At 40.6% G+C, this 16,398-nt stretch overlaps 1 protein-coding gene across 1 annotated transcript in view; it reads right to left on the bottom strand.

The window, feature by feature from the left end:
• Positions 1-825: 825 nt before the first annotated feature.
• LOC144685598 (uncharacterized) overlaps positions 826-16,398 on the bottom strand; it is a 46,761-nt gene continuing 31,188 nt past the window's right edge. Inside the window, exons 3-4 of the mRNA XM_078550271.1 lie at positions 7,509-7,573; positions 826-1,357 (exon numbers count right to left, since the gene is read on the bottom strand). Of these exons, the coding sequence (XP_078406397.1) occupies positions 1,352-1,357; positions 7,509-7,573 (71 nt within the window). The 3' untranslated portion in view covers positions 826-1,351. The remainder of the gene's footprint in view (positions 1,358-7,508; positions 7,574-16,398) is intronic.

A 16,398-nucleotide genomic window follows, 5' to 3' on the forward strand; every position in this document is an offset into this window, starting at 1 on the left:
TTTTGGTAGTGCATTTTAAGGTTTGTGTTCAATTTTCAGTTTTTGTACCATATTGCAATCTAATACATTAAAATTTACCAATTTTCTCAGCAACGTTAGAAAGCTGATCAAATTCAGCCAATTAAAATATAATAGAGCAATACTTGGGGACAATTGATGACCTGGAGATATTGTGACATTGGGGGTGCATGAACAGCATAATTTGTGGCTAATATCTAATAACACTACCTATATGGATTTTCTTTGCTCCAGCATTTACAGCCATGCCTTCAGTAACCTCAGCCCTAAGCTCTGGAATTCCCTACCTAAACGTTGCTGCTCCTTGACCTCACTTTCCTCTTTTAAGATGCTCCTTAAAACTTACCTGTTTGACCAAGCATTTAATTACCTATTCTAATATCTCCTTATGTGGCACAAGGTCAAATTTTGTTCGCTAATACTCCTGTGCAGCATTACTACATTTAAGTCTCTATTAAAATACAAGTTATTGCGAAGGGGATTGGCTAAATAGAGGATGTATTGGCTCAGAACTTCCCGGGCGTTCCCCCCCACCCCCCACCCCCCAAAGACCCCATGCTCGTTTTTGGGGTGTATTAAATTTAACCCACATGTTCTTTCTCATTTAATTCATATCTCCCTGCTGCTTTCCAATTCATCCAGAGCGTCAAATTTCCACACGCAAGCCACGTGGTGAGATAAAAACAATGTTATTTTTGATGACTGTGAATATAAATAGTATTGGAGTATAGAAACGCCAGGCTCTCTGCAATCATTAAATAAAATGTATTGTAAGCTATCATAGACCACAAACAGAAAATGCTGGCAATACCTCAGCAGATGAAATAAACAAGTGTACGTTTAGAGGGTCCATCATTAATGACCAGAGATCTGCTGTACATTTCCAGCATTTTCAGTTATTTACTTCAGATTTTTGGCCTTAAAATTTTCCTTACATCCCTATTGTTAGACATGGTGGCTTCAGGTTTGATTGAGATTTAGTATTAATGGCTTGATGTAGAAAGTAGCTGGAAACATGTCTTGAGGTGAGGTAAAAACAGGTCCTGACTTGTTGCATTTCAGACAGTGGTAGGTGTGAGCACAGTTCCACTTGCTTAAAAGGAGAAAATTGTGCAGACTGTTATTTTTTTTTCAAATCAACCACATGGTTTCCAAGCACACAAGAGGCAAGTACAGGAGATTTCCTTTAAATTTCTTGTAAGTGTATGTGTTCACTTCCTCTCTGCTGAAAATGAGTGCTTCTTGTAAGCTATGTATGTCCTGTTTAGCTGGTTTTCCACCTTAAGATGTAGTAGTGGGCTACTAATGATGAGAAGTCTGCTTCAGTAAGTCTTCACATCTACTGGTAAAAGCCACATAAAAATGTTTAAACATGTACTTAAATGATCATGTCCACTTCTCGTCATCATGAGTGTTGAGGCGAGTGAGATAGGTCAACTCAACAAAAACACTTTCAACTCTTGTTGACGTTTTACAATACAACTCTTAATTTTCCAATGCTTTCACACACAAAGGTAAATTTAAAAATGGAAAGTTCACAGTGGGCCGACATACCCTTCTGCCCATTTCCAGTAGTTTCTGTTTTTGTCTCAAGTTCCAGAATTTTCATCCATTTTTAAAACACGTTCTGATAAATGGTACAACCAAAACCAGGATGAAAAGAACAGCATCAATGTAAGATAAATTGAGAGGGAAAACCAAAATCTAAAATGTTAGGCAAAAACATGAAGGACCTATGATAGTTCAATTGTAAATACATTACTTGATGTGTTACTGAACCACATGGATCAATATCTGATCTCTGCTGTGGGAAATGATAGAGATGCTATAGCTGGCCTTTGAATTTACAAGCTAGGCAGGAGAGGGTTAATACTTCAGTGTTTTGCTTTTGCAGATGCTGGAAATCTGAATTAAAGGCAAAAAATGCTGGAAACACACAGCAGGTCTGGCAGCATCTGTGGAGAGAAAAACAAAGTTAACAGTTTAGGTTCATGAACTTTCATCCATTACTGTTACTCATGGCCTTTTGGTAGTCAATGCTGAATCATGGATATTTGTAGATTTTGGTAAAGAAAAGATTGAGATTGGTCATAAGGCCCCAATGACAGAATAGCCCTGTATTGTAGGGTGGCCGAGTTGTACTATTAATGATAGAATTGATCTGTAAACACTTCTTGGGTGGAACCTTTTAAGTTTATTTACAATATATTCAGCAGCAATTACATGTGTGGTTTCAACGCCAACTCTATCTTTACACTGACTGCTGAGGTAGCCCAAGCTACTCTCCTATTGGTTACTGCAGATCATGTGATCTTGCCTACAAGTATTCTTAAAGGTACGTTTCACATTCGGCTATACATATATTTACAAGTACATATTTTTCAAGACAACATAATATTTACATTGGGTAGGGAATTTACAAGTTCAGCCATTCAGATGGCTTCCTGGTACATGTGGAATATCGCAGCTCCACAACTTCAGATTCTTTGCCAGGAACCTCCTTTTCTGGAGTTGCCTGAACATCAGGTGCTTTGGTGGACACTTGCAGTTCTGTATCCTCAACTCTTACAGGAAAATCAGACATGTCAGTCCTGGGGTGAGTATCCTCAACAGGAAACGCAGACCCGGTCATGGTCACTGGTGGAACCAAATCCTGATGATTTGTCTCTCTTTTCCTTAAATGGTCCACATGTTCATGGATGATCCAACCTTCCACCTTCATGTGGTAAGATAGAGGTCCAGTCACCGCACTTATTTCACCCGGTAACCACTTTGGTCCTTCCCCGACGTTTTACATGTATACCGGCTCTCCCACGGTAAATTTCCTCTCACAACTATGCCAGTCTCTTAGACTCATAAACTCATAGATGTCTACAGCACAGAGGGAGGCCATTCGGCCCATCGTGTCCACACCATTTAACAAAGATCTGACTAGGCTAATCCCATTTTCCAGCGCTTGACCCATAGCCCTAGAGCCTATGGCAAAACAAGTGAATATCTAGATACTTCTTAAATGTTACAGGGGTTTCTGGCAATGAGTTCCAGACTCCCACCACCCTCTGGGTGAAAAAGATTTCTCCTCAACTCCCCTCTTAGCCTTCTACCTCTTACCTTAAATCTATGCCCCCTAGTTATTGACCCCTCTACTAATGGAAAAAGTGCCTTCCTATCCACCCTATCTATCGTGCCTAGTTTTCTGGCTTCCCTGACTCCTTTCCACCTTCCCCTCTAAATTTGGTATTATTAAGCTCAATCTTGTCCTGAGACAGCATTTCAACAATAACTCCGCAGGTGTGACACTTGTTGTTGTGTAAGGAGTAGTCCTGTAATGAAAAAAGTGTGCTAGCTTGGTTGCCAAGGAATCACCAGTTAGCTTTTTCATACCTGCCTTGAATGTTTGAACTGCCCTTTTGGTCAGTCCATTTGAGGAAGGGTGGTACGGTGCACTTTTCACATGAATGATACCATTAAGGCTGATAAACTGTTGAAACCCAGCACTTTTAAATCCTGTGCCTTTATTGGAAACAATTACTTCTGGTAGTCCGTGAATGGCAAAACTCTGACGTAGTTTCTCAATTGTAGCGGCTGATGTTGGTGACTTCACCTCACAAACGTCCAACCATTTCGAATGGGGGCATCGACAATGAGCAGAAACATTGTTCCCAGGATAGGTCCAGCATAGTCAATGTGTAACCACACCCAGGGTCTACCTCGTCACTCCATTGGTTGTAACGGAGCTGTCACTGGCAACTTTTGCAGTTGTTGACATTGCCCACAGTGCTTTACTAAACTCTCTATTTTGCCATCCATCCTAGGCCACCATAGATAGCTGCGTGCTATGGTCTTCATTCGGGAAATTCCTGGATGGGCACTGTGTAGTTCAATTAAAAGTGGTTCCCTTCCCTTTGGAGGAACTATCACTCATGCTCCCCGCAATAAGATGCCACCCTGGCTGGTTATTTCATGTCTTCTGTTTAAGTACAATTTCATTTTGTAGATATGGGCTCCTGTGACCATGTAACATTTGTTCTTGTACCTGAGATAGGACTGTCTTGTCCCGACTTGTCTAATCTCTCACCTGTTGAGCACATACCGGTGAGGAATCTAAGAAATTTAACCGTAACCATGTTCCTGTGGGATTGGGACGTTCTCACCATTTTTTTTTAAAGGCAAATGACTAAGGACACCGGCGTTTGTGATTTGATTGGCAGGCCTATGTATGAAAGTGTATTCGTATGCTGCCAGAAATAAGGCCCATTGTTGTATTCTTGCTGAGGCTACGGGTGGTATAGCCTTGTCCTCACTGAACAATCCTCGCAATGGTTTGTGGACTAAAACGACTGTAAAATGGCGGCTGTGTACACGCTGGTGAAAGTTCTTGACACCAAAGATGATGGACAGGCCTTCTTTTTCTATCTGTGAGTATCCCTTTTCCGCTGTTTTGAGCGTTCTTGATACATAACCTATTGGCCGTTCCGTGTCGTCGTCCATCCGATGGGAGAGCACTGCTCCCACTCCGTAGGGAGATGTGTCACATGTCAGTACCAATTCTTTCGTTTGGTCACAATGCACTAATAGATTGGACGAGTGCAACAATTGTTTCACCTTTATGAAAGCTTCTTTCTGGAGCACCTCCCAAGACCAAAGTTGGTTCTTTTTGAGTATAAAATGCAAGGGGTCAGCACGGAAGACAAATTGGGTATGAACCATCCATAATAGTTGATCATTCCTAGGAGTGATTTGAGCTCTGAGGTGATCTTTGCTGCAGGTGCCTCTCTTATGGCTCTCGCTTTCTTCTCAACCGAGCAGAGACCCTATTAATCTACCCGGTGACCCAAACAGATTACCTCCCTTGCTTGGAATGTGCACTTTTCTTTCGAGCACAGACTTTAATCTCGGCTTTCTTTTTGACTTCACTGTTGGCCAGACTTCTCTCAGATGGAAGCTCAACTTGTCTGAGCTCAGTGGTTGAGTCTCCCAAAATTTCATTATCTGTCTGCTTCTTGGAAAATTCTATGACTTTTGCTTCCAAAGCCTCTTTTGCTTCATTTAGCTGATTTTTCAGCTCTTCTGTCTCTTTGTATGTGTTTGCTGTCTCCTGAAAAATTGAACATCATTGCACATTGCTCTGCAACTCATTCTTCAGTTTGTTCAGAGAAGTGCTGATTTCTTTCTGTTTCTCTTCATACTTTTCCAGAGGTACAAACTTTGGCCTGAGGGAATCTTGTAGTGTGTGAAGATCTTTCAGCAGTTTTTCTTTTTCTCTTTAAAGGTTGATCACCTCGTCTTGAACTCTGTCAGCAAGCAGAGTCTCTTCGAGTTCATTCTGCTGTTCTCCCAGGTTTTGGCTTAAGACAGCCTACGTTTCTTCAGGTTGTTGAGTCTTTACACACTCCTTTTTCAAAACAGGAATGCTTCCAGCTTCCTTTTGGAATCTTAGTGGCCAATCAAGCTTGATTTCCCTTAGCCAATTTCACCCTAGAAGGCTTGGTTCTTTGTCTCTCAATACTAACACTGGTAGCTTGGCCAATTGGCTTCCATAACGGACAATTATTCTGCTTATGCCTTTTACTTGAATATCTTCAGCCAAATATATTTTTAGCTTAGCTATTTCTTCTAAACTTAATTGATGTTCACTATTATTCAAACATCTGAAGGTATGTTCCCCAATTACTGTAGTGGAAACTCCCAAGTCCACTTCCATTCTAACAGGCTTCCCATTTATTTTCACTGTGACAGATATTGGTTCTGTCTTTCCAACTTTCAGATTAAACAGCGAATAAATGTCTGAATTTGTTGTTTCAGGCTCTTCTACATTGTAGATTTCATTGGGCTTCTTCTTTTGTTTACAAGCCTGCTTGAATCTTTCCTTGCACTGCCTCATCATATATCCATTTCTGTGACAATAGTAGCTTTCGATTTTTTTAAACTGCCAATCGCTAAAAGACTGCTTGTTTCCACCTCCATTAAAATTATTCTTCAATTTCACTGCTAAGTTATTTTTCTTTATTCTTGGTTGTTTTCTGCTTCTCGGCTGAGTCTTACATTTTTGCGCCACTTTCGGCTGAGCTTTCCCTCTCGATGTGGAGAACGGCGCCATTTTGAGCACCCTGTATTGCTTTTGAATCCTTTACTGCACTTTCCATGACCAACGCTATCTCTAGCGCCTTCTTGAAATCCAGATTTGCTTCAGTCAATAATCTTATCTGAATAGTGTCCTCTTTCACACCACACACTGAACAATCTCTGAGCATGTTGTTCAGAGTCGTATCAAACTCACAATGTTCCATTAGCTGCTTCAAAATTTGCAACATAGCATGCAATTGTCTCACCCAGGGTTCTATTTTGTGAATTAAACCTGAACCTCTGCATCATGACTGAGGGCCTGGGTTGAAAGTGACCCTTCATGAGGTCCATCAATTCATCAAAATTCTTCGAATCTGGGGCAGTGGGTGCCATTAAACTTCGAATCAGTCTGTAGGTTTTTCTCCTACAAGTACTCAATAGGATTGCTCGCCTCCTCTCTTCTCCCGTAATCATGTACGCTTGAAAAAAGAATGTGAGGCGTTCTATGTATTGAGACCAATTGTCTGTGGCTGGTTCAAAAGGATCAATTCTCCCAAATTGTAGCATCTTGAGAGAGGATAACTTCTTCAATTCTAACAGAGCTTGGTACTTACAATCACTGGGCAAGGTACAGTGCCGATTTCTTTTTAACTTGATTTCTTCTGTTCAGTCCTGTTTTATCCTCATCACCAGTTTGTTGTATGGTGGCCAAGTTGTGCTATTAATGATAGAGTTGATCTGCAGACACTTCTTGGGTGGAAACTTTAAGTTTATTTACAATATACTCAACTGTGGTTTCAACTCCAACTCTATCGCCAAACTGACTGCTGAGGCAGCCCATGCTACTCTCCTATTGGTTACTATAGATCATGTGATCTTGACTGACAAGTATTATTCTTAAAGGTACATTTCACACTAAATAAAACCATAATTACTACACCCTGCGAAGGATCTCAATGAGGTGACTGAGCGGAAGAGGGTTCTCAACACCCATTACAGCTTGTTTGATAAAAGACTGGTGAAGTCCTAACCCTTCCAAACACCAAACACACCATTTGTTACGTTCCAATCAGATTCACTCTTTTTAACATACAAACATTTGAATTAGGAGCAGGAGTAGGCCACGTGGCCCCTCGAGCCTGCTCCGCCATTCAATAAGATCGTGGCTGATCTGAATGTAACCTCAACCCCCACATTTCTGCCTACCTCCAATAACATTTCACCCCTTGACACCACATTTCCTCAGACTTCTAACTTTACTGGCTACAGATAAAGCAACTATAACTAGCCTTTATGTCCTTTACTTGATGGTATTAGCAAACTGACACTCTATCACTACCCATATTCAGTGAAAACCAGAGATTCAACCTGGACCCTCTTGATTGGTATTGCACAGTATTGTGCAGGGTGGTGCATTTACTCACTGAGCCATCAGTGGATCCTAGAGGGTTGTCTATGAGTTTCCTCCTCATTCTTGCAGTCATCCACCCTGAGAAAAAGAGAAGAAACTAATAAAAATATACCTCTATTAACTCCAAAAATCACAAAGTTATTCCATTATCATATGTCTTCTGAACAAGAAATTAGAAAAATTCTGAATTAGAAGAAAACAGAACAAAGGGGTGGACTGACATCCACGGCCTGTGCCTGCTGTCAGACCTGCAGCCTGGGTAGAGAGAAGAAAGGAGAAAACAAAACAGGTGATAGGAACAAGTAATTTTGGGCAGGAGATGAGTTTAAGAATTTATGGTGTGAATCTAAGCCAAGATCCAGCATTTTAGGGGTGGGGTGGCTGACTCTGGTACTCCTTTCCCAGATTTCTTTAGGTGGCACATTTCATTTGAAGTCACTTTACCTCGAGTAGTACCCACCTGGACTCAGTCAAGATGTTAGACTTGTTTATCCAAAACAGAAGGAAATATTAGCAGAGCTGTGGGGAAAGAGAGGTGTTTGCCTCTAGCTGAGCCAACCCAAGCACAATATGCCAAATAGTATCCTCCTGTGCTGTATTATTCTACAGTTCCTGCACAGGCAATTCTGAAGCTGGCTAAACCTAACATGATCATTCAATGAGGTTCTGAAGAGAAGCATGGTAACTGTTCTCCGAATTTTATAATGGTAAATGACACAGACAGCCAATTGGAAATAAAAGTAATGGCACTTCTGGGACCGATGTCTAAAATATGGTTAAACTTCAAATATTTATACAATGAACCAATACAGCGATCTAGGGCAGAATTTTCCGGTCGGTGAACAGGGGTGGGCCCGACACGCTGACATGTAAAATGACGCGCGATGATGTTGGGGCGTGTGTCCCGACGTCATCGCGTGCTATCGTGATATTTCGTTCGGCGGGCTCGCGCCGAAGTTGGCTACGCACCTGCCAAAATGTAAACGGCCTATTAAGGCCATCAAGAAATCAATTGAGCCACTTGAGAACACTGCCCATCCAACCTTAAGGTTGGTGAGCAGGCCAAGAGCCCAAGCGGCCTTCGCGTTTTTTCAAGAAACCTCATCCACGGGCGGGATGAGGCTTCCTGAAGCTTTTATTAAACAAATAAATGAATTTTCATAAATATAAAAACATGTTCCCACACATGTGACACAGGCACATGAGTGGACATGTTGACATACATTGTTAACTCAATTCTTTAATTATTTCAATATTCATCCAATCTCCCTGAGGCAGCTCCGTGCCTCAGGGAGATTGCTGCACTCTTTCACGTGCATTCGGGAAAGAGCGTTGGTCCCGACTCTCCCTCCTCCCCCGCCCGCAAAGGTAGCACTGAGCGCTACCAGCCGCGTATTACGCTGGGTGGGCCTTAATTGGCCTGCCCGCGTGAAATGGCAGCACGGAGCCGATCCCGGGAAGCGATATGCTCCGTGCCCATGCCCACCCGCTCCTGCCCAGCCCACCCGCCATAGGAAAAATCCTGGCCCTAGTCTCCTCGTATACAACTCTAACAGGGCAGATGTTAAGGCGAAGCAGAACCAGTTTAGACAAGTTGACTAGGAAAGGTAATATCTAAAAAAAAAAACTGTCAAAGTTAAATAGAATTTAAGGCAACACTACGAAGAATACAAGATAAATACATTACTAGAACTGGAAACCACAGATTAAACTGACATAGCTATAAATAAATTAACAAGATGATATGAAAGGAAATAAATTAGAGAATTAGGCTGCAACGTCTCACAACAGGAATCACTCTGGTGCCCTCTAGTTTTTAACCAGTGGGAGAGTAAGAGTCAGTGGAAGGGCTGCTAAATTGCACAGACTGATGAGCACCCGTGCCACTATCGGTGTATCTTTGGTGCCTACCTGCAGCTGGAAAATGCAGCTAAATGAACATTGGCAGAGAGTTTGGGGAATGAGGAGAGGTATTGCGAGCTTAGCAAGTCAACCAAAGCCGCATTGCAACAAGCACTTGGCAGGTAAGACCAATTCAAACAGCAACACACTCAGGGGGCTATATCTTCCCGTTCCCATGGAGACAGGTTTGGAGGTGGAACCAGAAGCAAAATTACAGATGCTGCCATTGGGGAAGCTCCCCTTCACATTCCCACTTTGAAGGGATCTTGTTGGGTGCAGTGTCTGACTGGCACCTGCTACCTGCCCAATAACAGCGGTTAGCTAATTTTGCTCAATTAAGTCCCCACTTGGGGGTAAAGTGGTGATTTTTTGATGGCAGACAGGCCCTCTGCTGAAGCTGAAGCCTGGCCGGTGCCTGGAGGCGACTTCCCCCTCCACGATGATGGACTCACAGCCTTGGCCACTTTTAATTTTTTACAATTTCGTAATTCTTCAGAAAGCACGGTGATTTGAGGCACCTTTGTGGGCTGCCTGCCTTAGCAGTGCCCACCTCTCCTGGGGGAGCTGCTGGCCGAATATTGCTGTGGGCCATCCTATTGGGCCTCTGATTTCCTTGGTCCATTCACTGTACTTAAGTTAGAGGTGACTTCTTAACTAGCCGCCTGCAGGAAGGTCGTGACCCAAAGGGAGGCCAAATAATATTGCAACCTAGTTGGGAAAATCCAGCTCATACTCTCAGCTGTTACTCTTACTGTCAGTTGTAACTGCAGCTAAATGGATCTATGCAACATTCAGTTGCCAACGAGTCCTGAACCTCACATTGGCTCTCAGTATCCACTACTCCATAGAGGAAAGATTAACTAAAAACTTCATGATGATAGGAAAGTTGATTTTGAGTATTTAGTAAATACAATATATGTGTTCCAATTTAATGTATAGATTGAATAGGTTATTAAATGCAGCTCTCTAATTGTAAAAGTGATGTATACCTCTTGGAAAGTTACTGAATAATATGTTTATTCCGCTTGTAAATGGAATCTGTACTACTCATAGAACGTTGTTCATTAAAATGTTGATTCCACTTGCAATAGAGCTCATAGGATGTCACTGATCAAAATATATGTTCTACTTGTAAAGGAGGAATACATACCTCATAACTTCTTTGTGGATTGAGCATCTTCTAACCTTATGGACTAAATTTATATATTATGCTGTACAGTACTTGTGATCACTCAGAATCTTATCAGATAGATTTTTTGGCACAGGGTCTCACTTCCTGTTCCTTGTGCTAAATGCGCTGCAATTTCCAATTTAGAGAAACAATTAATATTCAGAGGTTCATGTTCTGAGCAGGATCATGGTTCCAATATATGCAATCTCACTGTACAATGCATGTATATTTTCAGCTGCTGTGTGTGCTTCAATTACAGGGGGGTAAATTCAACTTTAGCAGGGGCACAAAACTGGCAGTAATGAATTGGGTGAAGTGTAGTTGGGTGCCCATTTCTTGCCCCCGCCAAAGTTGAGGTATACCGCAATAACCTTTTATCTTTCAATAAAAAATGAATTGAATTACATCACCCAGTCAAAGGTATGATCATACAGATTTCCAGTTTCTTCCCGCACAATGAAAGCTCCAAGGTTTCCAGTTATCTAGTACTCTGATGAAAAGCCATCGAGCTGAAACGGTAACTCTATTTCTTTCTACACATATGCTGCCAGACCTGCTGAGCATTTCCAGCAGTTTCGGTTTTTATACCTAATACCCTGGTCCCTTTATACACCTTTTTACTCATTAATTTGCTTTGTTGGAAGTTCATAAACACCACAACTTTTCCATACATCCATTGAAAACATCTGGCTTTGAATCACAGTTTTGTTGCAACAGGGAAGGTGAGTAAGATGGAGGGGATCCTATGGCTGGGAGTTTCCTTTGCATTTGTGCCCAGATACACAATGAAAGATCAGGAATTTTGATCATAAGTGTGTTATGTGTGTAACTATAGTATGTGACAAGTCTCCTTGGTCTTTTACTTCCGTCCAGTCATCAATTTTTCCATCCAAGTGAATCCTCGCTCACAAAGCTAGCCACACCACTAACACTCAAATAGGAGTATCATGAAAATTATGCTTGCTCAGAGGGCTTTTCAACAATACATCCAGATTTTGAGATGCAAGAAGAAAGGAAAGTAATCTTTTATTGCAATTAGGTGAACATTCTTTTAAAAGTTTCCCTCTCTGAGATTTGCACTGCATTTCCTGTTTCTTTAAATACATTTTCACGACCTCAGTATCCATCACATTAAAAATTGAAAAGCTTACCCAATTGCAAGTTCTGAAATATGCTGCGACTGCTGTGCATGAAATGAGAAGAAAGAAATATACAGTGTTTCTTTGGGCCCCGTTCGTTTATGCTGTTCTATGAGCATTTAGGTCCATTTTAAGTTGGGCTGTACTCTAATGAGGCTGGGAGGATACTTGGGTCTAATTTGACATCAGAAAAATTGCCACAGTTTCAGGCACAATTTCAGGTCTAACTTCTGGGTTGTGCCCAAGGAGAAAACTCTAGGCCTATGTTTCTATGTTTTGATCTGGATCCTCCATTTTCTAAATTCTATTATTGGCTAATTACTGCACCTTGTGGAGTCGTGAAAGTATCAAATCTGTATCCAGCTGCTTTCAGATTATATTTTCTTGCTTTATTTGTGTGTCCATTAAAGTAAGGGTATTTCATATCAATATTGACCACTCCCAGGTCAGACAGTGCACAGCCAGAGGAGGAGTAAAGGCTTTTCTCAGTTTAAAAGAAACATGCTCTAACCTTTCGCCTATCAAGAAAACACCATTGCATCAATATGATTTTCCAATTCCCACATCAACCACTCTATGGCATCTCTGATTTGTTTAACTCTATGCGTGGGGTGTTTTATACTACGCACTTGCAACTATCAGTCTGGCCTGGATTTGACCCCAGCTATAAGTGGTGACACACAGGTCTCACAGTTCCATTACATATAATATTTAACAAATTAACCAATATACTTCCTCCCCTGAGTTTACATGTAAAAATTGCCTTTACGTATAAAAAGTCTTGTGGATGTGGCAGAAAAGCTACCTGTTATGTCAGTGCAGTGTTAACCTTTAGAGTATTCACACCTTGTGGGGGAGAGCCTGTGTGCAAGGTCATGGGAAATCCACGTCAAAAACGCTCTACAATTTGGCAATCCTTTCCACTGACAAGCAAGCTCCATGGTTGGGATACAGTACTCATACCTTTGTGCCTTTATAAAACAAACAAAGTAAGAACTTTCAAAGCTTTCCTCAGCATCTTGCAGAAAATACACGCAGTTTTCATTGAGTCTGTTTGTGAGTGAGATGAATTTTGCAATTAAGCTTTTGGAGTCATAATCACATGCAGATGAAATCTGTCCATATTTTCTTTTCGTTTGCTATATTAACAAATTGCATCTTATTATTTTTCAGGATTGAAGCGAGAAGCAAAACATGGTTCTAGGCTGGAATGGAATGACGGCTCACATAAGATTACAGAAAAAGGAAATTATTTTGTTTATGTGCAGGTAACGTTCAGAGGGAATTGCAGCAAAGAGTGTTTATTGCTGACAACAACTTTGTGCAAGAAAGAAGTGAAAATAAATGAGAAAGAATTGTTAGTGACCAGCGTATCAGTGTGTAAAAGTGAGAATTGCACACAGTGGACCAGGACTCTCTCCCAAGCAGCCATATTCTATTTTGAGAAAGGAGATAATATACATGTCAACACCACCACCATGGAATATGTTGATGTTAATCACAACTATAATAATATCTTTGGCATTTTTAGATTGTAACACTAGGAAGCACATAGTTGAAGATTTGATTCTACTCTCAGTTTCTGTATTATTTATAGTTGTACAGTTTCTCTTTTGCTATTTATCGCTCTTTGAATGATTCAATAACCTTTCAGTTATCTATCTTGCTGTCTACCTCCCTATTTATCTATTTATATATCAATGAAGTTTTCTTTTGCCTTTTCCAATAATTTCATTATTTTTAAGTTCCATTATTTGATGATAATTTCAGAGCCCGAACAAAGTATTAATTCATTTATGCAGAAAAGCAGAAAACAATAATTCACAGATGTGCAATAGATTTTTCCGTTATGCACGCCACCTATTGATACTAAATGGAGAACTGCACTTATTTGAAAAAGGGGCAGAATCATTCTCAGAGAAGACAACTCTTCCTACTTAATAAGATTAACTTTTTACAGTCAGGTCTAGCATTCTGAATTTTCTCACAGTTTCTCTGTAATTTCCAAAACTTTTGAGTTGAATAATAACATTAAATATGGCAAGTTTGTATCTCTGCATTCTTTCACCTGCATGAGAGTCCAATCTAGAAATAATTTATTTGTCTCTCATGCCTGATCCAAGGATCCTGATCCAAACTTTCTGTATTGGATCCAAACTTTCCTGAAGTCAACTGCAGAAATATTTCTCAATAAACAACCATGAACAAAGTTGCATATTAGTCAAATATCTTCTTTTGGACCTCAAAATATGCTTTCAGCTGTCAAGTGAACAAATAAATCCAACATGGAATGAGTAGTTCATATTTTTAGTGATTTCCTTCTTTCAAAAATCGTCCATGCCATTATCTTCTCAGGCTAAGTAGTAACAGTTATCAGCTTTGCACATGATACTGCAAACTTAGCCTTCAAGATTCCATCACTCCCCGGCTCCAAATCATTGTATTATCCTTTGGGAGGGGAGGGCGCAAGTGCATGCTTGAAAATCTCCCTGAAGCACAGATCTGCCTCAGGGAGGTGAACATTGTTCAATGTAAAAAATAAAGATTTCTAAAATCTTCTAAACATGTCCCCTCATGTGACTCTGTCACATGTTATTAATTACATTTTAAAAGTTTTATTTTATTTTTATTTGCTGTTGGAAACCTCATCCTGCCCGTGGATGAGGTTTCCTAAAAAATGCAAAGGCTGCTTGTTCTTTTTGCCTGCCCGCCAACCATAAGGTTAGATGTGCAGTGAAAAATTTGTTTCAATTACCTTTTAAATGGCCTTCATAGGCCTTTTAATTGTCGGCGGGCGCACTGCCGACTCCGGCGCACACCCACTGACCGAAATATCACGCGAATGCGCAATGACATTGGGACGCTCACCCAATGTCATTGCGCGTCATTTTACGCTGAGCCGGGTTGAGCTAAAAACGCTCCCCAATGTAATAAAAACAAAAAATGCTGGAAGTACTCAGCAGCATCCCTGGAGGGAGAAACAGAATTTAAATTTCAGGCTGATGAACGTTCATCAGAGCTCCTGATGAAAGACCATTAACCTGAAAGTTAACTCTGTTTCTCTTCACAGATGCTGCCTGATCTGCTGAGTATTTCCAGCATTTTTTTTGTTTTGATTTCAAATTTCCAGCACCCACAGTATTTTGCTTTTGCATAAAAACAATGTATTGTGTGTACAGTGGTTCTATTTAAGGCTATGCCCCATAACTTTAAAGTCTTAATCGTATTTTTCTCCTTCTGAGAGCCTGTTAGATTATGGCGGAAGAGTTGCTAAAGAACCAATGACAAATTTTAGTTGACGCAAAATTATTGTTTTGTGTGGGTGCAATGTAGCATTATAGATATATTTGGTCTGGTCATTCATATCCTGCTCAGTGGAAATTGCAGTGCTTTTTCAGGTAATTATCTCTCATTATGCTAGGTATGGAATGTACAAATAATCAGGAACTCGAATGCATTTTGAGTCCCTTCACTATTTTCATAATGCAATTATTTCCCTTTGTATGACTACTTACACTGTAAAGAGTAAAATTTGTTTTACCCTTTATTTTGTGCAATGATTTTAATTTCAACTGTTTTTATTTTTAGATCCGACTTTATTGCAAAGATCTTTTCTTATTGTTTGTTAGTGTTGTTGGTCATTTTATAGTAAAGCCGTCAAACTGGCCAGAACTTAACCAAATGGTGGGAGGGCAGATATTTATAGTTTTTAAGCTTTGTTACACTTCTGTTCTCAGTAATTCATTATTGTAACTTGTCTTGTGCAATGTAAAAGTTTGGTACTTGCAAATGTATTCTCAGATGTATGTTCCTTCAGATCAGCTACTTAATTATGAATCATAAGAATTTCATGATGCTTTATTTGCCTGTCTTCAATGAGGCACCAATTCCAAAGTCAAGATTAATGTTCCACTAAATTTTGAACTGTTCAAATTTTCTTTTATGCTTTTCCCCTCATTTGTATGGTGTGATCAAAATAGGGAGCTCATTATGCAGGTGCAAACTTCAACTACACCAAAGGAGCAATTTTTTTCATTTCAACACTTTCATCACAGAGATTTGAAGCAAGTGACTATAAAGTCAAACCTCCCTTAAAACTCACCCTCTCTGCCCTAGGCTAGCTCTGAACTCACATGTTCCTCAAGTTTCTCTTCGACCTTTCTTCATGCTCTCTCCTAGTTTATCTCGTCTATGAGACATACTTGCTGCTCCTGCAACCCCATTCTCACCAAATTGCTGGCCAGCCAACTTCCCTTACCGGCCCCCACCTTAGCTGACATTGCTAATGATTTCTTCTCCTCAGGTGCTTGTCCCCTCTCCTTGAAATCTGTCATCATTAACCTCTTGTTAATAAAACCCACCATGGCACCTCTATCCTTACAAACTACAGCCCCAGCTACAAACTCCCTACTTTCTCCAACATCAGTGAACTGTTGTCACCTCTGAAATCCATGCTAATATTTCCCATAATTTCATATTTGGACACCTACAAACATGTTTCTGCCTCTGCCACTGTGCTAAAATGGTTCTTACCAAAGTCATAAATGACATCCTGTGTGACTAACTGTGGTGAACTTCCTCCTCATTGTTCTTGACCTGCATATCTGCAGGCTTTGGCATGGTTGACATCCTCCCATGTCTCTCTTTTGTCATCCAGCTGGGTTGGGCTGCTCTCAGCTGGTTCCATTCCT

The sequence above is a fragment of the Cetorhinus maximus genome, chromosome 10 (assembly GCF_964194155.1).
Source record: "Cetorhinus maximus chromosome 10, sCetMax3.hap1.1, whole genome shotgun sequence".
Lineage (NCBI taxonomy): Eukaryota > Metazoa > Chordata > Chondrichthyes > Lamniformes > Cetorhinidae > Cetorhinus > Cetorhinus maximus.